The sequence below is a fragment of the Melanotaenia boesemani genome, chromosome 16, assembly GCF_017639745.1.
Source record: "Melanotaenia boesemani isolate fMelBoe1 chromosome 16, fMelBoe1.pri, whole genome shotgun sequence".
Taxonomy (NCBI): domain Eukaryota; kingdom Metazoa; phylum Chordata; class Actinopteri; order Atheriniformes; family Melanotaeniidae; genus Melanotaenia; species Melanotaenia boesemani.
The window spans coordinates 33,622,894-33,648,450 of NC_055697.1; the positions used below are offsets into that span (position 1 = coordinate 33,622,894).

At 46.0% G+C, this 25,557-nt stretch overlaps 1 protein-coding gene across 1 annotated transcript; it reads right to left on the reverse strand.

Annotated features, from left to right (window-relative positions):
- Positions 1-2,704: 2,704 nt before the first annotated feature.
- Positions 2,705-5,182, reverse strand: LOC121655821 (protein phosphatase 1 regulatory subunit 3C-B-like). Its single transcript, XM_042010677.1, has 2 exons — positions 4,754-5,182; positions 2,705-4,616 (listed from the first exon to the last, which is right to left on the reverse strand). The coding sequence occupies exons 1-2, from the start codon at positions 4,765-4,767 to the stop codon at positions 3,599-3,601; spliced, it is 1,032 nt and encodes a 343-aa protein (XP_041866611.1). The 5' UTR covers positions 4,768-5,182; the 3' UTR covers positions 2,705-3,598.
- Positions 5,183-25,557: the final 20,375 nt, after the last annotated feature.

A 25,557-nucleotide genomic window follows, 5' to 3' on the forward strand; every position in this document is an offset into this window, starting at 1 on the left:
GTCCCCCAGGGGTCAGTTTTGGGCCCAGTTCTGTTCTGCTTAAGCTTACTGCCTCTGGATTCTATCTTCAAAAAACACATCACATTTCATTGTTTTGCTGACGATAAAAACTTATTTACCTGAAAAACCTGAGCCTCTGTTCAGGCCCTGGTAGGCTGCCTTCAGGACATTCAGTCTTGGATGGCAGCTAACTTCCTTAACCTAACCGGAAATAAACTGAGATCACTGTCACTGGAAACCAGACTATATTAGATTATTGCAACAGTCCAATTGGTGATTTCAGTTCTTTTTGTGCTTCTTCTGCAAGAAAACTGGGTTTTATCTTTAAATCTGATTAAGTTTAGTAGACAATTTAGCTCGTGGTGAAAGCAAAGTTTTTTTTATCTGAGACGTTAGGCTAAGGTTAAGCCCTGCCTCCCTCTGCCTCAGCTAGAAACAGGGATCCATTATTCTGTTTCTTCACCTATTGATTACTGTAACAGTCTCTATGTAGGTCTTGACAAATTTTCTGTTAAGAGGCTCCAAAATATTAAAAATGCGGCGGCTCATTAGCTTACTGGGAAAGCACTTTGACTGCGTCAGTCCGCTTCTTGCTTCTTTGTGCTGGCTTGCTGTCCGTTTCAGAATAGATTTTAAAACTCTTTTTTTGGTTTTAAATGTTTGAATGGTTTGGCCCCATCCTGCAGCCCGACTCTTCAGCCAGAGCTCTGAGGTCTGCTAACCAGTTGTTGGCTGTTCCTAGGGCCCGGTTAAAACTCGGGGAGACAAGCCTGTTCAGTGGTGGCCCCCCAGCTGTGGAACAGCCGCTCTGCCCGCTCAGACCTGCACCCCTGGAACATCTTTTCTCCTTGCCTTTTAGTTCTAGATCGGCAGGTTGTTTGGGCTTTCTTAAACCTTCTTCTTGCTTCCTTTTTATTTGATTTAATTTTCTACCCTTTTATTATTGTTATGTGAAACTGTTTGAGTGCTTTTTATTTTATTGCTGTCTGATGTGTTTTTTGTCTGTCCTGTGCAGACTGAGGTTGTTTTAAATGTGCTGTAGAAATGAATTTGACTTGACATCTTTCTCTGTTTGCCTTCTTGTAAGTGCTCCTGCTGACTGTCTGCTTTGTTTTCTTCCAGAGGTTCTGTTCAGATTCTTTACAGGTGTCGGACCTGAGCGCTGTTTCATGAAACTGAGATAAAGGACTGAGCTAGGATTTCCCAGTTATCCTGGCTGAACCCATCCTTGAATCGGTTCCCATGGAGATTTATTCTGTTCTGTGTACTGAGTACGGCAGACAACAGCCAACTGCTGCTGGTTTACATTCGTTTCATTAATGACGATGACATCAGAGGGAGGGAACATCCTCCGTCCAATCAGAACTTAATAAAGCGACGGCGTCGGCCTGTCTCATAAATCTATGGAGGAATTTTGATAAAATTTTCAGAAATTGTCAGAAATGAAACGAAGGAACAAGGATTGGATTTTGGGGATGACGTGGATCACCATCTGGATCCAGGAAATGTTTGAAGACTCCTTCTGGTGGCGAGATGAGATCATTTTGCTATTAGAGCTTCTAACTCATCAGATAATCTCCAGAACCATTAAATAAACATGGTCTTGGTGGAGGTCTGCGCTCTCTTAGTGGTCCTAGTTCCTTTCTTTTGTTCTTTCTTTGTTTTAAACCTCAGCCAGTTTAAATGTGCTGTTTGTAAAATGTTTAACAGCTGATTTCTTGGCCAGGAAATTTCTTCCTGGTAAAAAAAATAAAATAAAAACTAATAAAAATTTTATTAATGTCAGCATCTGTCAATCTGTGATCCACCTCATGGCCTGCAGAAGAGAGAACGTTCACTTGGTAGAATTACTGACTCCTGGATGGACAGAATCACTCCTCCTTGGCCTGGTTCAGTGTCCCTGAATCCAGTTAAACCAGTTAAACCAGTTAAACCAGGGTGACCCGACCAGGCTGGTCAAGCCCTGCCATCTGCCCTGATCCCAGATAACTGAACTCTACTTCTCTGGATTCAGCAATAAACACATTTAAAGAGGCTGGAAGTGACTGTAACGTTATCAGCTCGCCGTCCGTCGTCACCACGAAGGTGAAAAATCATCCTTTACTACTTCCTACTACTACTACTACTTCCTGTACACGAGGCTGCTGAAGATCCGAGCCACACTGTCCGGAGGTTATTAAAGCCCAACAGGAAGTGAGTGTTTGTGACTTCCTGTAAAAACTTGACTTCTGCTGCTGTTCATTCTCTTTCCAGTCGAGGAAGATTGTCTGACGTCCCAAACAGGAAATGACGTCGACTCCTGTCCAACCACAAACAGGAAGTGGCTGCAGCCTTTAGCATGGTGAGATGTTGTGATGAGTCACATGACTACTTAACCTGTTTGATGCAGATCAGTGGGCGGGGCCTTGTTTACACTGAAATGTTTGTAAACTGGGGAACTATTTTTGTCCTGTGTTTACAAACATGATGTCATTTATCCCAAATAAAGGTTTGAGCCCCTTTTCATTGTTTAGATGATAAAAAACAAAGAATAATAGAAAATTATAAAAAGTTTTGTGTGAAGTTTTTTAAGTCTTAAAGGAGGAAAATCTCTGAAATGTGGATTCAGTATTAACACAGCTGATAAATAAGAGTTTAACTACTTATTTACACTAATATCTCCACGCTCTTCATGAAAAGGATGAAAAATGGACTTCAGACTGGAGACGTTAGCACAAATATACAAATTTATTTCAAAAAAAGGAAACACATCCAACACGGCGCATGTCAGCGACACACACACCTTCAAGTGAGACGTCAATGCTGGGCGCAGAGCTTCCTTCACAGTGAGAAAAAGAAGTCGTTTTATTTTAAAAAAGGAAACTCTAGATCCCAGCCACACATTCTGTACACTCATCGCCGTATTCACACCATTTCTGTCCCAACATACCAGAACCACGAGCATCTTCAAACGCCTTCCTCGATGGAAGCAACCAATCACATGCAGAGACATTCTGTCGATAGCAGCTCAGTTCCTTCTACAAACTCACCTCAAAGTGACATTTTTACCAGACAAATGTGCAATTTACACCACGGAGGAAAAGAAAAGGGCTGCATGACCCCCACATCAGAAAACTGAGGCCATTTTTAACCATGTGACGTGTTTTTCATTAGAAAAGAACCAGCTTGTAGCAGAGAAGGACTGTGTGGCCATGCACTCCCCCGCCTTCCCCTTCAATATGAAGGACTTAATCCACCACTTTCCTTCTCAGCTCGCAGACGTCTCACTAGGAGGCATCTCAGTCAGTGCAGGTTCCACCGGTCCGTCAGGGCCCAAAAAAGGGGCTCCACATTTCTTATAGGTCACATAAACAGTCTGTATTTTAGTGGGGAGGCACGATGTGAAGGCACATGAATATTTTACAAACCTATGCTCCCCTCCGGCCAGCCTCCCCCCCCAGGCCAAACACCTCAGAGCTCAAAGCTCAGACCAGCAGAGGATGCTTGAGTTTATTTTCTGTTTGAAAGACAGTCGAGCTCAAACCCGGATCTGGGTTTGGACTGAATGCCCTGTCAGTGTCCGTTAAACCAAAACCAGTTCATCCCTCCTCCTGAGCTTTCACCAGTAAGGCACCGTGGTGTCAATCTGACCCCAGCTCTGCCAGCCTGGAAAGAGTCCGCTGGACATGCGAGGGCTCCCAAACTGATCGAACTCCAGCTCCAGCAGCTTCCCTCCCCCGTTTCTGGGCTCTGAAGGCTTCTTCTGTTCAGCAGAAGTTGTATTCACGTCCTCTCCGCTCCAGCCTGCGTGCTTCAGGGTGTAATTCTTGCCATCGTTATTGTCCCAGAAGACCTGGTCCTGGACCTTGAAGCAGATGCAGAACTCCACCCGGTTCTGTGGCGGGATGAAGATGGGCAGCTCCAGAACGAACGCAAAGGTGTCGGTGTCCTGGCAGCCGTAGACGTTGTTCATGAAGGTGCAGTCCACGTCCGAGAAACTGGCCCACGAGTCGAAGGTGACGCGCAGATGCACCAGCTTCTCGAAGCCGACGTTCCTCACCTTGACGGTGCCGGTCAGCGCGCGCTCCTGCAGCGCGCAGCTCTCCAAGCAGACGGAGTTCTGGATCAGGCGGTTCCGGAAGTCCAGGTAGTCGGCGGACGGCTGTTTAAAGTCGAGCGCGAGGCTGCGCACCAAACTGATCTTTAGATCCATGGTGGCCGCTTCCAGGTCGGTCATGTCGAACTGCAGCTCCTCCGCGGCCCCGGCCCCCGGCTTGCTCTGGTACGGCTCGTCATCAAACTTGGAGAAGACGTGGATGGCGGTGAGTGACATGCCCTTCATGTCGGCGAACACCACGCGCTTCTTGCCTGCTCCGGTTTTGTTCCAGCCCCCGCAGCTGCCGCCGTCCTCCGCCTTCTGCTGGCTGCTGAGGCAGGGCCGCAGGGGCTTGTACAGCCGCTGGCTCCGGCCCCGCGCGGCGGACTGGTTGACCCGGTTCCTGGCCCGGTGCAGGTCCTCGTAGGAGCTGAGGAAGCCTCGCAGCGGAGGCGGAGAGTGGCTGAGGTAGAATCTCATCGCCACATCCATCGGCATAACTGGGCCGGGCATTGCTGATGGACTGAAAGACGTGAGCACGCTGAGGGGGAGGAAGAGAGGTGAAGAGGAAAAGTTTAGAAACGTTTGCGGTTTTCACTTTTAGTTCTGACGTTTTTCCTCAAACTAGGAGGAAAGAGATGAAGTCGGTTCAGACTCTTTTCTGCTCTGCATCCTTACCTTGCAGCACTCATGGAAAAACCAAGAAAACCCGTCCAGGGAGAAAAGTGAGAAACGTTTGGCTCCTTCTGACCTGTGAGATCTGCAGCAGATTCTTCTAGAAGCACATGCTGCGGTCACTCCCCCCTCTCTTCTTCTTCGTCTCTTCCGCCCCTCTCTCGTGCTGGTCCTACCTTTCAGTGCTGGGTTTGCTCAGCACTCTGGGATTTCAACTGCCACATAGAGACAATTTGCATATCCTATCATATGGTCCGTCTAGCAGCCAATGAGAACGCTAGTGGAAAGCCTCTCCGGCCAATGGGCTGTGACGTGACATGGCTGCGGGCCAGCTGATAGGACGGTGTCACCTCTTGGTTCAAATTCCTCAGCCTGTTGCCTCAGCTGCTATTTGAGAAGCGTGATGGACCCCTGCTGGTGTGGCAGATGATCTTCAGAGGGTTGCAGGGTCTTCCTCAGCAGGCCTGGCAGCCCAGAGCAGGCAGCAGGAGGCATCACCCCACCCTCCACCCCAAACAGGATTTTTCAGCTTATTTTAGAGTCAGTCCAGTTTGATGTGATTTAAGCTGATGAAGAGCCTTTTACCACCTCATTCATTCACTAAAACAATGATGAATGAGGCCCTGAGGGTCTTTTCTTTGTGCTGTAAAAAGCAGATCTCTGGCCAACATTTACATAACAGATGAGTGGACAGTCACCTGGTGGAACAAGCCGGAGTGGTTTCGGCTTCCTCGGCTGGTGCAGTCGCTGCTGTTTTGACTTCCACCGTGTTGACAGAGCTGCTATTTTTAAAGCTTATTTACTTGATTGATTTTCAGCTGCGGGTTAAATATTACCCTCAGACAACGCCGACGCGTTCAGGTTAGCTCCGAAGTGGGTCAGCTTCACTTTGCTTTTAGAGACCACAGCTGAAGGTTGGAGGCCATGCAGGCTCCTCTGAAGCTGGAGTGAAATCTTAGCATCAGCTGTTTAAATTTCTGGGCAAAACATCAAACGTTTGGACACTTTATCCTTAATCTTGATGAAGAAAGTGTTCAAACGTTTGACTAGTTGAGTATGTAGACATGATTTACTCTTCTGTCCTCCTTTGTTTCAGGAAACAAACCATTTAACGAACGGTGGAATGAAGCGAACTACAAAAAGAGGACCAGAAAGCATGCAGTGTGCATGCCAGGCCTCTAGAGGGCAGTGAAACTTTGCATCACAGGTGTACATGGCAGCCTCATGAGGCCGCAGAAGCGTTGAGCTTCAGCCGCTAGTTCTAGTTACTTGGCTCGTGTACTTTCTGCCGCCTGCTGTCAAGCTTTTCATGTTTTACGTGAAGCACTTTGAATTGACCTGTACATGACAAATAATCTTGCCTTGCTACTGCTTCTTCACAGACGGTATAAATACTCCACCAGAAACAGGCTCTGCTTCTACAGACCAAATAAAAAGATGCACATGACACGGAGGTCGGCCATTGTTGTTGTGCTTTCTGTGGGTTAATCAGGGTCCGAGTGCACGTGTGAGATGACATGAAATACGTCATCATTGCTGAAAGATGCCACTTCCAGTTTCCACTGACGTCATAAGATTTTCCTATAAATGATCATGTGGTCTGAGGGGCGTTACGAGCGAATTCGTCCCAACAATTTTCTGGCTCGGAGTGTGTTCTGTTTTTATCGAGATTATCGGCGCCAACACACACGGTTCGATCAACGCTGTTAAACAGATAAAATATCTCATCAGATTAAAAAAAAATCTTTATGTGTGTTCCAGGCTTAAGATGTTCAATAAATATTCCATAAAAGAACTTTAGATCCTTCATCTAATGCAGGAATCCCTATTGTTGGTCCTAAAGGGCCACCATCCTGCAGGTTTTAGATGTTTCCATGCTTGATTGTTTTGCTTGAACGTTAAGCTGATTGAGACCTGCAGAAAGAGAAGAAGTCATAAATAAAACAGGTTAGTCCCAGTTTCTCACCTTCAGCCCTCTCTCCTTACATTTATCCACAGTAACCACAGTCAGTTCAACTTCAACATAATCCTGCATCACTGTGCATGTTGCAGCTGCAAGGAATTATGGGCAGAATCCCTCCTCCTGTCTTCCATAAAGGGTGATCCGGGGCATCCGATGCTGATGGAGATAACAAAGAAAGCAGTGGAACGCCTCTCCTTAGTGTTTCACAGATTTTTCTGGTCATTTCTTTCAGTTTGGAAAGTTTGTGACCTTATCAGACCAAAATCTTCTGTTCAGAAGAACACAACAGATCGCCCTGTTAAATAAATGAAGATGTTATTCTTTTATTAAGTTTATTTTAATTTTATGGTTCTTTGCCTTTTTTCCATGTTCTGTCTCCTTGTTTTGGTTTTCTTGGTCATTTTTGCTTTTACTGTCTCAGAACGGTTGGTCTTAGTTCACCACACCTGCCCTGTGTTAGTCGTTATGCTCCCATGGCAGATAAACACCTGGCAGCAGGTATATACCCGGTTTCCTCGTCTCAGTTTCTGCTTCAGGTTTGCTGAGTTCTACTACACACTGGTTTATGGGCTTTATATGAAAATTTTCTGAGCTTCTTACAACATTTTGAGTTCAGTTAATTGAACCCCCATTAGCTTGCCTTTTTAGCCAGTCTGTTAGCTGTTAGCCTGCCTGTTAGCCAGCCTCTCATAAAACCACACTACCCTGACCTGCTGTCCAAACTTTCCTTTCACGATCAGCTAACTGATCACATATCAGGATTTAGCTGCTAAATGTTTGTTAGCTTGATATAAAATTTTATGTTTTTATGGGAGAGATGTAGCTCATAAGGGCATTGCTTCATCATGCTGGTGTGAATTAAACAGACTGATGAGCTTCAACATGAAGGAAAATAAGATTTTCAGCAACACTGAGCTGTTCTCTTGAAGAGACATGTGAGAAAACTGGGACGCTGAGGACCTGGTACCGTCCAGTCTCACCTGAATGGCGAATCTCGCCTGCATCATGTCTCTTTCTCTCAGGCATGTATGAATGAAGCTGTGAGCAACATTTAATGGTAACGTAACCAGGTTAATGTGGCATATTTCATATCTGAAAAGGCTGGTTTGTTTAGATCCTGACAGGGTGTCCACCAGATAAATATTCACAAATGCCCAGAAACTGCTGGAAAAGACTGCTTTATGCTGCAGCAGTGTTGTGTTCAGAGCTCTGTGGTGTCTCTAACGCATCTAAAAACAGACTTCACAAGTCAGTCCAACAGCTGCAGGACCTGCTGTCAGTCAAATCTGCTCAACCTGCAGTCGCAGCCAGGAAGAGAAGCCTGCGTCTGGCTCAAACCGGAGCCAGATGCAGGCTGGCCCCTTATCTCTGCAACCCTGCAGGCCGGAGGACAGAATCCCTGGTTTGGTGATGGCTTTCCCCACCCACGCTCTATGTTTACATGCAAGTCGTTTGCAGGGAGACTTCGAACTGTATACACGGCATTTTCACATGGTCATAAAAGACAGAATTTATCACAGCCTTGTCTGCTGGTCTCAGGATTTCCAAATCAATAACATGGCCTCCGGATTGCATCAGAAAATAGATTTTAAGAAAAAAACTTAGCTGTGAAGCCAAAGCTGCCATAAAAAGGCATTTTGTCATTTATCCTACTACAAATAATGTCATGTTTGCTAAAAGAAATGGTGAAATGTCCTTTTTCTGCTTTTGGCTGACCTTTGGTGGTTATGCCATTTCCTTTGCGGGGCTCAGCTGTTGCTGTCGGTGGTGATACAAACGTGAAATCTCCTGCATTATCTGTTGACTCTGCAGCTCTAATGATCATGCAGTGTGCACATGATCATGCCAAAGTTACACGGCTGGGATTCTAAAGTAAGCCCAGAAAAGCAAAGGTTAAACAAAAATAATATTCCTCTGAGCCCGCGGCAGCCCGAGTTGAGCTGAAAGGATGAAACTAATGTTAAATAACATGAATTATGAAAGGCCGGGGAAGGATTGAGTTCCACTCAATCAGATGACGTTACCTAACAGTCGCTCATGAAACGCAACGTTGTGCAGCAGGTTTCTAAAAATGAACAAAAGCTGCATATATATATATATATATGTATATATATATATATATATATATATATATATATATATATAATGTGTGTATATGTATATATATATATATGTGTGTATACATATATATATATATATGTATATGTATATGTATTTGTATGTATTTGTAAAGTCCCACTGAGACCACGGAGCTCTTCTTTCAGGGAGTCTTGCTAAGAAAAGCAGCAGCACATCTCACAAGCAGGAGACATCCCATGAAAACCTCAGGTACAGTAAAGAGACAGGATAAAAACAGAGCACTCATACAGAAGGAAGCTAAAAGCCGTGGTAGGTCAGTGGCTGCATCTCTACGCCGCCCCGCAGAGATTTAAAATGAATAACAAAGACAAGGTCTTGAAGTTGGTTGGTGTTTGTAGACTGTTGAAAAGCAGTTTTTCCACTAACACTGATCGTGTATATTTATACCCTGACAGGCCGAAGCTTCGGGTCTTCGGCTGGAGATGCCACACAGGTCGGCAGGGAGCAGACCAAGGTCCATCTGCACCAGAGTGGACGGGTTGCCAGGTCAGACTTTCCAGCCTGGAAGCAAAGCAGGCAGTGGTGACTCCGAGGTTTTCAGCTTGTTATGAAATGAAGGGACTGAATCAGGCATCTTCCGGACCTGGGCAGGACCATGCATGTAGGAAAGATCTCCAACACGGCTCTCCCAAAGGGAACATATGTTCTTTCTAACTTATGAAGGGTATCACTGATGACTTCATTTTGAGTTTATTAGCGATAGTAAAAGGTTTTTATATTTTTCTCTCTTTGTAAAAGACTCTCCACGTAGCTGAGAGCCACCGGACCAGGTCTGAATCCCACACAGCCGCATCATGAACCAACCCACTTACAAAGTCCAACAAAGCTGCTCCTGGCTTGGCTTCTGACCCTCGACCTCTGTTATTACCCATGTTGATGTTGTGAGGAGAGATGAATGAGTTTCAGAGAAAACACTCAACGTTACTTTGTGAAGTGTAGGACTCATCCATCTGCAGAGGCTGAAAGCAAACCAGACCAGTTTCAATCAACCTTTATTTATAGAGCACTTTGTCCAAAACAATTAATAATCCAAGTAATTTAACTGACATTTAAAGTCTTAAAATGAGTGTTTGTTAGTTATGAGCTGGTCTGAAGCGATTTATGAAAAACATTTAAAATACTGACGTATGTGTTTTTAAAATATAGCAGGATTTTTTGCGCATGTACATTTTTGCTACAAGGGCCCCCAGAAGGAGTTTCTGACACTACATAAAAATACAAATCTTTAGTCTTTAATATATACAAGTGTCTAATCACCATCAAAGACTCATCCTAATATTTATTATATGGGAAATAATATATTTTTTAATGACTAAAGTAGTATTTCAGATATGTAAACTGGCATTTAAAGGGTTAAAATCCCTTTGATCCCTGAGTTTTGAGCAGGACAGAAGTTGTTTAAATGATTTATGGAATAAAAAAACTGAAAAAATATTGATGTATAACAATTTTATATTAGTGTTTGTGAGTGGACACAAAGGTCACCAGAGGGCACAAAATTCATCACCTGAGTATAAAAAACATCTGACAGAAAAAAGACACTGGATTTAAAAAATTTCTCAAAACGGAAGAGTCATTGCAAAGATAATAATACTTTTTATTTGTATTGCACTTTATATTACAGGGAATCTCAAAGTGCTACAGAAAACTGGAGTAAAAAGTCTATAAAATGTTATTCAGTAGAAGGCTTTTTTAAAAGGAAGGTTTTCAAGTTTTACTTAAAAACTTCTAAAGAATGTGGACTTCTCAGGTGGTCTGGTAGGGGTTCCAGTCTTTGGGCAGCAGCTGAAAAGGCCTGATCAGCCATGCTGCAAAGCTTGATTCTGGGAACTTGGAGGGTGTTTGTGGTTGTAGAACGGAGGGTTCGTGAGGAGTGTGAGGGGTGAGGGGTGAGGAGTTCCTGTAGGTAAGGAGAGGCATGTCCATGAATGCACTGGTGGGTGAGGAGAGAGCCCTTGTATTCTTCTATTCTGAGTGGGACGGGGAGCCAGTGAAGAGTTTTCAGGATGGGGGTGATATGATCCTGCTTGCGCACCTTCATCAGAATCCTGGCAGCTGTTCTGGACGTATTGAAGTCTCTGGATGTTCTTGCCAGGCATCCCGATGAGGAGAGCATTACAGTAATCTAGCCTGGAGGAGACAAAGGCATGGACGAGCTTCTCTGCATCTGCCAGGGTTAGTGTTGGACTGAGTTTGAAGATGTTCTTTAGGTGGAAGAATGAGGTCTTACAGAGATGTTTGATGTGGGTGTCAAAAGTAAGGTGAGGGTCCATTTTAACGCCCAAGTTTGAGGCAGATGTGGAGGCAGATGTGGAAAGGGGGGCGTTTTGGCCAGAGAAGGTGATGCTGGTGATGGTGGAGGAGCGGAGATGATGTGCAGTGCCAAAAAACATAGCTTGTGTTTTTGAACTGTTCAGCTGGAGGAAATTTAGCGTCATCCATGCCTCTGTCTCCTCCAGGCAGGTGGTCAGTGTGGATGTTGGCAGCGGAGCAGAGGAGGTGGGGTTGTTTGGAGGTAGAGCTGTGTGTCATCAGCATAAGGAAGGATATCCCATGTCTGCTGGTGATATTGCCGAGGGGGAGCATGTAGATGGTGAAAAGGGTGGGGCCTAACACAGAGCCCTGAGGGACACCACAGGTGACATTATGAGTGTGAGATTTTGAATTTCCAAGGGCAACATGCTCAGTTCTGTTTGTGAGGTCTGATATGAACCAGTTTAGGACATTTTCTGAGAGTCCGGTAGTGTGTTGCAGACGGTGGAGGAGGATGTTGTGGCCAGCTGTTAGGTCCAGTAGGATGAGTAGGGATGGAGAGCCGTTATCTGCTGCCATGCAGATGGTGACCCTGACCAGGGCAGAAACCACACTGAAACTTCTCATACACGTTGTTGGGTTTGAGGTGAGCCAGAAGTTGTGCTGCAACCACTTTCCAGTACTGGAGATGGGCCTGTAGTTGGAGAGAACTTCTGGATCCAGAGTTGTTTTTTTCAGTAGAAAACGTCCTGAAACTTACTGAAACACATGAAATGATCACCAACTAAAACAAAAAAGTTAAGAAAAATGGATAAAAATGTCACCAGGAGGGCGTCATGGTTAAATAATACTGGATCATGTAGCGCTAGCATAGTCAGCGCTAAGTAACGTGGATACTGAGCTTCTCTTTGAGCATCTTTATAGTTTATTTTCAGCTCCAGTGTGAGAATCTTGATCCCTAAGACGTCGCTTCCTCGGCTGGGTCATCAATGGCGAGACATCAACTTGTTTACGTGGTTGTTTCATGGACAGATTGTGTTAGAGGCCCTCATTTATAAATCGAACGTATGACGGAAATCTGTGCGCTCGACCATTTCCACGCAAGGCTCAATCTGGACGTGAGCATAGGATACGATCAAATCTCACAACCGGTCTGAGATCGTGTAGCAAGTTTGAGTTGGTGCGGATCAGCGGCTGCTCCACAGAGGCTGGAAATTATTACTAAACCTCAAACCGTCTCAGCATCAGCAGACACGTGTTCAGGACTCAGAATGAGCAGATTTACAGGAAAAACATTTAAATGGATAAACAGATAAACAAATCTGATAAACAGATAACACGATAACTAGAAGAGCTCAGATTTAACAGGCCCAGAAGTCATGAACATCAGTTAGACATGAAGATGAGCGCAGACTGAGGTCTGTGTTTGCTAACAGACTCATTCCTATGTTCACTCTGGGAGCATCTCATCACCCCTCTGGCAAACCCTGCCACGCAGCAGGTTCAACATACACATGCACGGTCAAGGCTGCTTCGGGTTGCTGAAGGCCAAGTGGCTGTCTCGGACCAGCAGGGGGCGCTGCTGGACTCTCCAGAGAAAGTCTGCCACGGAGGAGGATGTCCGGGGAACCGAGGCCAGCACAGAACCATGAACACAACAATGCTTCGCTAATGCAGGTAAACAGACGTTTAGCGGTTTGAAAAAGTTTTATTCGCTGTTTTAATGGTTTCATTGATCTCGTAGCATCTTTTATATTTTCCGGTGCACAAATGAAAGAATTGCGACTCAGCTACCAGGCATGGGCTGTTATCCGCATTATAAACCAATAAAACCAAATAAAAACATTAATCGCGGGCATATATAGGCTACTTATGGAGAATTTTATTCCTACCTCGGCCAGATTCGGATCAACAACGGCGAGGCCATTAACGGCCTCCGTTATCCGCCGTTTATGCTCCCGCCTCTGACTCCGGTTTTTAGGCTGCCAAACAGCACCTCTTTATTCTGCTCCAACTCAGCAGGGAGGCTTTCCATCTCTGAAAAGTTTATTTTTTTTGGCAGAACGTCTCCTCTCCATGGTTTGACCTCAGTGGGAGGGGCCTCTGGACCACAAATAATTAAGGGCTTAGCACGTAAATGAGGATGGATTTTAGCCACTGCATCTATCAAGGCCTGATCATTCCTACGCTGGATCGGTCAGATACGAACGTTTCATAAGTCACACGTGGATCCAGTCGTAAGATCGTTCCTGCGATCTGATTCCCTCGTTTCTACATATTTGTTCGATAAATTAGGGCCTGTCTGCTTAGAGCAGGAGTGGGCTCTATATGTGTGTGTTTCCTATATATTTCTGTAATGAACTAGAGTTTGTGACGGCTTGCGTGAAAGCACTTTCTGCTGCATGTATGAAAAGTGCTGTATAAATAAAGCTTGATTTAAATAGGGCCATTATGCATGTTTATTGGGAATGCCCCAGCATACTCAGATTGAAAAGCTAGCATCATCCAAGCTGACATGTTTTAGGATCCTCAAACAGCAGGTTTGAAGTCAGCTGGTTCTCTCTGATCATGGGTGAAATGAGGGCGGACGACTCGTCCCGTCTCATTAAGGTGTTTCAGTTCCTCCGTTATAACTTTAAGGCAGAATATTGATCTTGTTCCTGAAGGCTCCTGCTTTACAGCCGAGACAAGAGAAGCTCAGAATGGAGGGAGGAGACACGTAAATAAAATATCACCACAGTGTGATTCCACTGGTCACCAGTTAGATAACACATACATTTAATGGTAGATAAATGCTGGACTTTTCTCAACTGTTGACCTAAAGGGCGTGCAGACGATCACAGCAGCAACATGTGGCACAAATCGATGTTTGGTATCGATCTTACTGATAGTACTACAACTCAGAGCAGGACTTGGTCCGAAAACTGTCTTTAACTTAAAGAAAACAAAAACAGCCTGAATTCATTCTCCTTTCAACAGTCCTGCAGCATTAAACCAAGTTAAAGTGAAAACGTGCGTCTGACATGGATTCAGGCGTCGCCCCGAGTCTTCGTCGTCATAAGCGGCCAAATGTCACACAGCAGAGAAAACGGCAGATGTGGGCCATGTCTGGGCCAACCGGGCTTTTCCATGAGGGACGGGGTTAATAAACAAACACGTTAGCTCTGATGAACAGATGCACGGTGAAGGTTTATCATACCTGCATCATGGTCTCCATCATGTCTCCAGCCACGACTTCAGCAGCGCGTCAGTTGTTGGTGGAAATATTGATTTTACATCTAAAACTCAGCCGTGTTTGACCTGATATTCTGAGTCAGTTTAGAACATCTAGGCTCTGCCAACCAGCGTCCACACAGGACACGCTTCCAGCGTCCACACAGGACACGCTTCCAGCGTCCACAGAGGACACGTCTCCAGCGTCCACCGAGGACACGCCTCCAGCGTCCACAGAGGACACGCTTCCAGCGTCCACAGAGGACACGTCTCCAGCGTCCACACAGGACACGCTTCCAGCGTCCACAGAGGACACGTCTCCAGCGTCCACAGAGGACACGCCTCCAGCGTCCACAGAGGACACGTCTCCAGCGTCCACACAGGACACGCTTCCAGCGTCCACAGAGGACACGTCTCCAGCGTCCACAGAGGACACGTCTCCAGCGTCCACACAGGACACGCTTCCAGCGTCCACAGAGGACACGTCTCCAGCGTCCACAGAGGACACGCCTCCAGCGTCCACAGAGGACACGTCTCCAGCGTCCACAGAGGACATGCCTCCAGCGTCCACATAGGACACGCTACTGGCTTCCACAGAGGACACGTCTCCAGCGTCCACAGAGGACACGTCTCCAGTGTCCACAGAGGACAATCACCTGAGCTGTAACACTTTTACACTATGGTGGAAATATTTATCTATTCATCTATAGAAATGTGATAAACCTATGATCTGGTGTTGCTGCAGGTCTAGGTTCAGGTTCAGGACTAGGTTCAGGTCTAGGTTTAGCTAATACCTGAATATACTGAATGAGCAGGTTATCTTCCCTGATGGCACGGTGCAGGATTCATGGGGCTCAGACTGTGAAAGACTGGTTCAGGGAACAGGAGACATCATTTCCACACATTGATCGGCCACCACAGAGTCCAGACCTGAACCCCATGGAGGATCTTTGGGATGTGCTGCAGAAGAAGAAGGTGATCGTTCTCTTCATCATCAGTGCAACATCTTGGAGAAAAATTAATACAACGCTAGATGGAAATTAATCTGACGTTGCAGAAGCTGTTCAGCTTTATTTATATAGTTCCAATTCACATCATCTCAGGGCTGTTCACACACTATCTACTTATCTCTGGACTGACAGACCTCTTATCTCAGTGTTCCTGTCTTATCAGAACCTTCTAAATTAGGTCAGTCAGCTGACCACCAGCCACCTCTCATTGTTTTCATCAGAAAGACGTGCACACGTAGCCCTGCTCCTGTTTTCTTTCTGCTGGCTGCAGCTGCAGTGCAGGAATCTGGGTTGCAGGGCAACCTAATGTAACCCTGACACGCCCCCGGGACTCTAATAAACATGTCTGCTCCTGCTGCCCGGAGGGCGCCAGCAGAGCCACGAACCAGCAGAAGAGCCTGCAGCTCTCTCCTCAACTAAACCTGGACTCAAAGACATCCTGAACACCAGTGCTCAGAAACATCATTAAAATGGTTGTCAGGGTCCCAGTAAAACCAACTCTGCAAAACCAGTCCTGATCCAGTTTGGATTCTACATGCAATAAGGCATATTTAATCTTTTTTTAAAAGTCTGTAAAGGGAATGTATTCATGTTTTAACTGTTCGTCTGGTTGCTGGGTCTCCTCACAGCACCAGTGTTTGGGGGAAAATAAGCTGCACTTGAACGCACCACAATGACAATGTCCAACTGTTACGTAAGAGGACGTGTTGTTAGGCTGTTAACATCAAACAAAGAGCTGAAAGATCTTCATCTGTGGTGGCTAATGGACAGAAAGACATTCTACTTCAGTTGGACAATGAAGACTACTTCCTCCAGCTTTTACTCCTCCTGGGAATTTTTTTTCTTTTTTTTTTTATTATTTTTTTGTCCTGTCCAGCATCATAGCAGCAAAATGATAATCTGGTTGCTGTGTCGTGCTGAACAAATTTGCTCTACCAAGAGGAGGCCTATGGGTAAGGCTCCTCTTGATAATCTGATTAATTTATTTATTTATTTACTTTGAATCACGGAATCTATGTAATCTTGCTGGACCTGACCGGAGGGGACAGAAAAAGATGGAAAATAGCAAAAAGAGCAAAAGGGAAAGAAGAAAGGAGACAAAAAGATCACAGACAGAAGGAAACGACCCTTCAATCCACACCATCACCAGACAACAAACTGTTACACCTGTACATGAACACACCAGAACATTTCCTACAACTTTTACAAAAACAGAAACACACACACAGAAAAAACAGAGTCACTAAGAGTTTTAAATAATAACCAAATCAAAGACATGTCATGAAAGTAGCACAACAACCAGATACTAACGCCCAGGGAAAAAAGGAGAAATGATCTCTCAGTATATAAACCCACTGGACACCTCGAAAACGACTCCAGCCCCACCCGGAGGGTGGCAGAGGAGAGCCCCAGCTAGAGCCCTCCGCGGTCTTGGGGCACAGGCCCCAGTGGGCCAAGATCGGCATCTGTTAGCGGTGGGGCTAGCAGTCATCTCGCTTGGCTCTAGTGGCGTAAAGCTGCAGAAGGTGTTTGTCCAGAGTGGAAACGGGACTAAACTCTCAGATCGGTGAGAGATAAAACAGCAGGATTATGATGGATTTATCATGAATTATTAGGAGCTCACGGGAGGCCAGACATTTAAAGTCTCCCAAGTTGTTTTTTAAACCTCTGCACTGTTAGTAGGGCAGGTCACATGACTCGGGGTGGCCCGTGTATGTTGTCAATCAAAGCCTCACTCTGGAAAATTCCTTCATAAGTTGTGATGAGAAGATCATCCTCAGAATTGCATTAAAAAACTCGAGACCCATGGGGTCCTGTCGGGATCTGTGGGACCCGTGGGGTCCTGTCGGGATCTGTGGGACCCGTGGGGTCCTGTCGGGATCTGTGGGACCCGTGGGGACCCGTGGGAACCGTGGGGTCCTGTCGGGATCTGTGGGAACTGTGGGGTCCTGTCGGGATCTGTGGGACCCGTGGGGACCCGTGGGAACCGTGGGGTCCTGTCGGGATCTGTGGGACCCGTGGGGACCCGTGGGAACCGTGGGGTCCTGTCGGGATCTGTGGGACCCGTGGGGACCCGGGGGAACCGTGGGGTCCTGTCGGGATCTGTGGGACCTGTGGGGACCCCTCAGTGGCCATGTGAATGGAGTCCCGTGGACTGAAAATCCTGTCCCGTGCAGGTCTCTACCATCGACTCCAGGGGTGCCCACACTTTTTCAGCTAGTAAGCTTCTTATAAGGTGACCAAGTCAAAATGATCTCATACAAAAAAAATGCAAATATACAAACATACACTTTATTCATTTATTATTATTTAAATTATTATTTCATATTTATTGTTATTGTTGTTAATATCCTTTTAGGATGAATAAAGTATTTTTAACTGAAACTGAATTTCATCTATAAAACGTCTTGGTCTATCTTGCTGCATGAACCCATGTTGCATAATACAACTTCTGCTGCTTGAACGAACGCCTCTTCTATCATTCCTCCATCTTGGAAGGCCTTCTTGTACTTAATTAAGTGACTCACCCAAAATGCTGTGAAGGGAGGAGCCATGTGTCAAAAAGTCATTGGATTGGCTGCCCTGTATGTCAATCAAGTGACAAACACCATAGTGCGGATGGACGATAGCTTATCATGCCATCCACCCACGCTGTCTTTGCCATCCAGTATTGGGCTCCCCTGGTCTATCAGACGCCCCCTAGTGGTCCAGGAAGACCGTTTCATTTTCTGTCGTGTGTTACGATTATTGTCATTTTGATGTTGTTTTATTTAATCTTGTTCAAATAAATGACAGGATGCTGATCTCTGTCCTCCAACCACGTCTCTTTGACCTCATGTTTTGGGAGGAATTACTAATCAGCTGTTTGGAGTTCAAACGGAAATTAAACCGAAATATTTGTGAAATTCTGATTTGAATCTATAAGCCAACTTTTCTACCTCAGCTAACAGTTATGTATTGATTTGCATTTTCATTTATTCCTCCATAGAAACATATAAAAGGAGACTTTTCATTAAAAAGTTTTTTTAATGCTGCAAATAAGAAAAAGATTTTTTTTTTTTCGTTTTCAGAGGTAAAATTTTGAGTAAATGTTTTACATTTGACAGTTTGACAGGATTCACAGTTTAATCCTGGAAACCTTAAAAACTGTGACACACGTCTGTTGACAGGTTGTAAAACAGCTGCTCCCACCAGACCGGACTGGATCTAACTGGTATCCAGTAGAAAAAATAAAAGTATTTCCTCTTCGTTGTGCTTTAAAAGGCTGAGTGCCGTTGTATTTACAGGATTAGACGGCTGACTGAGCCCTGTCATGTCCTGTTACCTGCACAGGTGTTTTCTGCCTGATTGGACCTTTTCAGACACCTGATGGGAAACTTTCCGGATGGTTTTGTTGGGACAAGTTATGTCTCTTTGATTCTCAGCTCGATGTCCAATCCAGTGTAGTCCAGTTTTAATTAAAACAAGGCAGCTAGGGGACGTCCCATGATGCACCGGGCTCCTCTCTGCTAGGGGACGTCCCATGATGCACCGGGCTCCTCTCTGCTCTCTTTACTCTCCACATAGAAACATCTGGTGTTGTTGTTCCTTAATTTGTGTTTCTCTTCTCTTTCTGGGGTTCATTCCTGGTGTGTGTCTGGTTTGATTACTAAATTGGGTGGTTTACTGTTTTGATGTTACAAGAGCTGAACAGTTTGTTTTAAATGTGCAAATTTTTAAAGAAATGAAATCCACTTTCAATGGATGAAACTCTGTGTTATGATTTGATCCAGCTGGGAATTGTTGTCACTGCCTGGAGGTGATGGTGTTAAATCAGCCATTACATCGTCTCAGATTGATCTCTGGATCTAACAAATCTAACTGAAATCGAATCATGAGAGAATCTGTGATCTAATCAAATAATGAAGTATTTTTTTTCTGACATCTCCCCTATAATAATTAATAATAATAATAATAGGTATTATTATTATTATTATTCAAGGGACTCCTGTGGGGAGTACTCCGGGAGTATGGACAGTGTCTGTTGGCTTCGTCGGGCCATCAACTTCAGCTCTCACTGGAGCGATTCACAGCCGAGTGTGAAGCGGCTGGGATGAGAATCAGCACCTCCAAGTCAGAGACCATGGTCCTCAGCCGGAAAAGGGTGGAGTGCTCTCTCCGGGTCTGCAATAGGGTCCTGCCCCAAGTGGAGGTGTTCACGTATCTCGGAGTCTTGTTCATGAGTGAGGGAAGGATGGATGGAGCAGTGATGTGGACTCTGCATCGGTCTGTCATGGTGAAGAAGGAGCTGAGCCAAAAGACAAAGCTCTCGATTTACCGGTCGAGCTACGTTCCTACCCTCACCTATGGTCACAAGCTGTGGGTAGTGACCGAAAAAACGAGATCACAAATACAAGCAGCCGAAATGAGTTTTCTCCGCAGGGTGGCCGGGCTCTCCCTTAGAGATAGGATGAGAAGCTCGGTGGTCCGGGAGGGGCTCAGAGTAGAGTCGCTGCTCCTCCACATCGAGAGGAGCCAGATGAGGTGGCTCGGGCATCTGGTTAGGATGCCTCCTGAGGCCCCGGGGAAGACCTAGGACACGCTGGACGGACTACATCTCTCGGCTTGCCTGGGAACGCCTCGGGATCCCTCTAGATGAGCTGGTGAATGTGGCCGGGGAGAGGGAAGTCTGGGTTTCCCTGCTTAGGCAGCAGCCCCCACGACCCGACTCCGGATAAGCGGCAGAAAATGGATGGGTGGGTGGGTGGGTGGATGGATGGGTGGATGAACGGGTGGATGGACGGGTGGATGGATTGGTGGATGGATGGGTAGACGGATGGGTGGGTGGGTGCGTGGGTGGACGGATGGGTGGGTGGATGGATGGGTAGATGGATGGGTGGATAGATGGGTAGATGGATGGGTGGATGGGTGGGTGGGTGGATGGATGGGTGGATGGATGGGTGGGTGGATGGATGGATGGGTGGGTGGATGGATGGGTAGATGGATGGGTGGATGGGTGGATAGATGGGTGGGAGGATGGATGGGTGGATGGGTGGGAGGATGGATGGGTGGATGGGTGGATGGATGGGTAGATGGATGGGTGGATGGATGGACGGGTGGATGGTGGATGGACGGACGGATGGATGGGTGGATAGATGGGTGGGTGGGTGGATGGATGGATGGGTGGGTGGCTAGATGGGTGGGTGGATGGATGGATGGGTGGATAGATGGGTGGGTAGATGGATGGGTGGATGGATGGGTGGATAGATGGGTGGGTGGATGGATGGATGGATGGGTGGGTGGATGTATGGATGGGTGGATGGATGGATGGATGGATGGATGGATGGATGGATGGGTGGGTAGATGGGTGGATGAATGGGTGGGTGGATGGATGGATGGGTGGGTGGGTAGATGGGTGGGTAGATGGGTGGATGAATGGGTGGGTGGATGGATGGGTGGATGGATGGGTGGGTGGATGGATGGATGGATGGATGGATGGGTGGGTAGATGGGTGGATGAATGGGTGGGTGGATGGATGGGTGGGTGGATGGATGGATGGATGGGTGGGTGGATGGGTAGATGGGTGGGTAGATGGGTGGATGAATGGGTGGGTGGATAGATGGGTGGGTGGATGGATGGATGGGTGGGTGGATGGATGGGTAGATGGATGGGTGGATAGATGGGTGGGTGGATGGATGGGTAGATGGATGGGTGGATAGATGGGTGGGTGGATGGATGGATGGGTGGGTGGATGGATGGGTAGATGGATGGGTGGATGGATGGATGGATGGATGGGTAGATGGGTGGGTAGATGGGTGGATGAATGGGTGGGTGGATGGATGGGTGGATGGATGGATGGATGGGTGGGTGGATGGGTAGATGGGTGGGTAGATGGGTAGATGGGTGGATGGATGGGTGGGTGGATGGATGGATGGATGGATAATATGTAGTTGTGTGGTGACACTTATTCTGGTGGTTTTTCTATGTTTTATTTTTTTAGTGTATCTCTATGGTTCTATATTGTGTAATTGCTTTAATGTTGTACGTTTAGTGATTTATCTTTTGTAAAGCACTTTGGTCGCCTGCAGGTTGTTAGAGAGGGCTTTAGAAATGAAGTAGTATTGTTCTTAATCTTGTTTTTGTTCTAACACAGTGACATGCACAGCTGGATCAGGCCATAAGTCCAGTTTGACTTGGCCGTACAGCTGGACCTCGGTCCTTGTCCCGGTAAACATGGACAGGAGAGGGGGGCTGAAGTAGACCAAACACTGTCAAGCTGTGGACTCTGCAGCTTCTAACTTCCTCTGGTGGAGATCATGGTCTACAAATGTCAGACCGTCGCGGAGCGATGGTTTGGTCACATGATGCTGGTAAAAGTCAGCTGCTGCTTCACTCCCACTTCCTGGTGGTTTTACAGGTATGATTCACCCTCCAGCCTCATCATCTGGGAGTGTCAGTCCGCTTCCCAGAGCTCTGCTGTACCATTATAGCCATGCTAACATATTTACTCACATTTAAAAGTCCAGTTTTAGATGGACTACAAGGTAACTAGTTTACTTTTCATTTTATCTGGTGATGAAAACATGCTCCTTGTGTCTCATTACATCAGAACATTCCTTCCTCAGCTTCCAGACAGACGCTTCCTCCGCTGACTGCTCTGTGTGATGTGATGCTCTGTAAAGGGGGAAGTATTTAGACTGTGCATGACATGAACTATCCTACCACAGCTGATGATGCAGGATGTCATTTCTTCTGACTCAAGTCTTCATTGAAGCAGAGAAATGCTCCACACCCTGCACTGCTGCCCCTGGGGCCGCACAGAAGAAGTAAATCCAGAGGGCACAAACATATCAACCTTCTACTTGTGTTGTGAGTATTTCTGCATCTGATGACGGGTTGCATGGCTCTCCCGACTGATTGGGCCTGGCGGAGTGAGAAACCAGAGGCCAGACCTGTTAGGCTCATTTAGGAGGGGGTGGTGAGAACGAGGCCAGAAAAACTCATCTGCTTCATGTCTCAGCAGGCTGCGATACAAGAGGCAGCAGCTGCAGGCCAGGTGGCCAATCAGGGAGAAAAAAGCTGATCAAACAACAGGGGGAAACAGCTAAATCCATTCCTGAGGATTCATTTATAAAATCAGATCAGGACGGTCTGAAAGTCCCTTCTGATAGAATAAAAGTTTAATATTAAAGTATGTTGGCCATCCGACTCTTCTCCCTACATTTTATTTAAATAGTTACTCGCTGTAGGTTGTCTTCTTTCACACGCTGTTGGTTTAGTATTTTATTACCAACGTGGTCCAACAGTGACCTCTGCTGGTCAAAACTGCTCCAATAAAATCTGGAAAAGTTTCACATAAGAATAAATTTTATCTTCATGTTGTACAAAATAATGTCACAAACAACATTAAACTTGTCTGGATTCACTAATAAAAAAGAAAAGTAAGATTAAAAGGAAAATGATCTCTTTTCATTCTTTATTTTTCAGTTTAAAGTTAAATACAAGAACAATAAAATTGAAATAAGTAATTAATCCGTTTGTTTATTCAACAGATGCAAATAAAAATAAATGATTCTTATTGTCCTTACTCATTAATTTCAGGACATTCATAGAATATAAACAATTTCTAAATTTGAGGAAGCAACACACTTAAAAGTTGTAAGAGAGTTTCTGGTCACATGGATCTGGAAGATTCTCCAACCAGCAGATTACCTGGTGAGGGTGTCAGGATTGGGTATAAAATCAGCACCCACCACCGGTTTAAACTGCTGGACCAGAGGCTGCGCTAGACTTTTTCATTGTCTGTCATTTTGTCATAAAAATCCCGTTATAATGTATTTTTACCCCTCACTTTCAATTGTAAATGACAATATAGACATTTTAAGTAGTGTTTAATTTTCATTTACTTTTACTTTTTAGTCAGAACAAGCTGAAACTCCAGCGTGCCATCACACATCAAGCAGATGAAGACGTGAAACCAGTCAGTCTGGACCCAGCAGCTAAACATGAACAACGAAATGAAACAGCAGCAGTGAAAATATGCCCAGTTCACCTGAACTGGTCTCACCTTGCTGCTGGGCTGCGTGGGCTTGAATTTGGTGATTTTGCTGCAGAGGCTGTCACGAGGTTCTGGACTTTAGCCTCGACAGACGACGTCTCCCGGCTGCTTCGTTGTTCTGGAGGTTGAATCCATGCTGCGTTTCCATGCTGGAGGCCGGAATCACAAGCGCCACTTCAGCCAGAGTTTCACATCCGGAACATTCCTCCAAGTCAGGAGATCAGAAGTCGGCAAGGCAACGGCTGAACGACGGGTTTCAACAGAAAATATCGGGTCAACGTGACCCCTGGTCTGGTGGATGGGTCTGAATAATGTCCCATCTTCCTTTGGTTCGGTTTGTTTTCACACTGAACTGAACTGAAGCGGACCAAACCACCCGGACAGCATCACGTAGTGACAACAACGGATCGCTAGGGGGAGATATACTCAGTTCTGCCCCAGGAGTTCCCTCAGTTGTTTCTAACCACTGTTTACGCTCATCCTAAAGCAAACGCTGATCCTGCCACCCGTACCACATCTTCTGCTGCTGGTCCAGAAAGCTCTGAATGGTTTAGGACCAACATACATCAGAGACCTCTTGACCCAGTATGAACCTACCAGAACCCTCAGGTCATCTGGATCCAGGTTCTTATCAGTTCCAGAGTCAGAACCAGACATGGAGAAGCTGCATTCAGCTTCTATGCTCCACATGTCTGGAACAAACTCCCAGAAAGCCTCAGATCAGCTGAAACACTCAGTTTATTTAGATCCAGGTTAAAGACCCACCTGTTCTCTGCTGCATGGACTAGTTTTTATTTAGAGTCCAGATCTGGATCTGGTTCTTTAAGCTGGAATCATGTTTTAATCCTGTCTTTCCCCACACTGGAACTTTATTTCTTGCATTTTATCTATTTTATTTTAGCATCTTTGTTCTGTTTTTATTTAATTTATTGCATTTCTAGTATGAAAACTATTGCTGGCCTCCAGACCCTAACTGGCTTCCAGTTGGAGACTGGTTTAGCTCTGAATGCTTTTTATTGTCGTTTTAACTTTCAGCAGAGACCTGGCAACGCTGTGGGACCGAAGGATCCTGGAAAGGCCTTCTCCTGTGCAGAGGTTAGCAGAGGTCATGGACCAGATAATATCTTTCCCTATTAGACCTGGGTAAAATAGTATTTTCTAAAGCAAACTTGGTGAGGTTTGTACCATATGGTGGGGACATTCTCCACGTTAAGATGCTCACTGGAAAACCTCCTGGAGTTACGAACGCCCTCCAGGTGGGGGCAGCAGAGATCTGCTGGGTGGAAGATTGCTGATGATGCAGCTTCAGGACCGGAGTCTTCATCTTTTTAACAACCACACGGCAGTGTTACTTGTTCTTCATGAGACTAACAGAACCACCAGTTAACTCTCAAAACAAATTTCTGCTATTACTTCTCCAGTTTTTCACATTTGCTGTCCAGTAATAAGCTACAGTCCTCCAGAGCTGAGTCCAGATCTCAGAGCTTCACGAAGGAAAATGAACCTGTTGTTTTCCACAAGCTGAACCAGACCAACCTGTTTGTGTCCTCCAAAAGAAGATTAGCTGGAAAAATGGATCTCTGTGGTCTCGCTGGATTCCCTTGGAGATGATTTGTAAGCAGAAGAAAAACAGATAAAAAAATAACATCATCAGGCTGTGAGCAGGAGGCGGTGGAGACTAGCAGTCTGCCAGTTACAATCCTGTAAAACTGGAAAATGATGTCTTTGAATGATTATAGTTGATTCATTTCTGAGGTTGATGCTGACATCCCCGCCCGGCCCGGCCCCCAGGATGAATCTGGTAAATCTGAAAGCAGCACAATATTATAATAAAACTCTAATATTTGAATGAAAATCATATTTTCCAGACCAGGGGTGGCTGCGCTGATGGGGGGCTGCTGGTCCTGGTGGATACCTGGTCGGCTGCTTCTGGGTGATGATGGGGGGTGGCGGTGGAGGCCGGATTTGGGGCTCGCCATCCTCTGGTCCTCCGAGGACGTCTCCCACAGGGCATGGTGGGGGGGAGGGCCTGGGGAGTGAGATTGGATGGTTTGTATGGTGTGTGTGTGTTTATACTGTGTGTGTGTGTGGGGAGGTGTGTGTGTGCTAGAATGAGCAGGAGTGTGAAAGGCCATAGGTGTGTATGGGGGGGGTCTAGTGGGCTGCTGGCTCTGGGGGTGGGGCTGGAGTC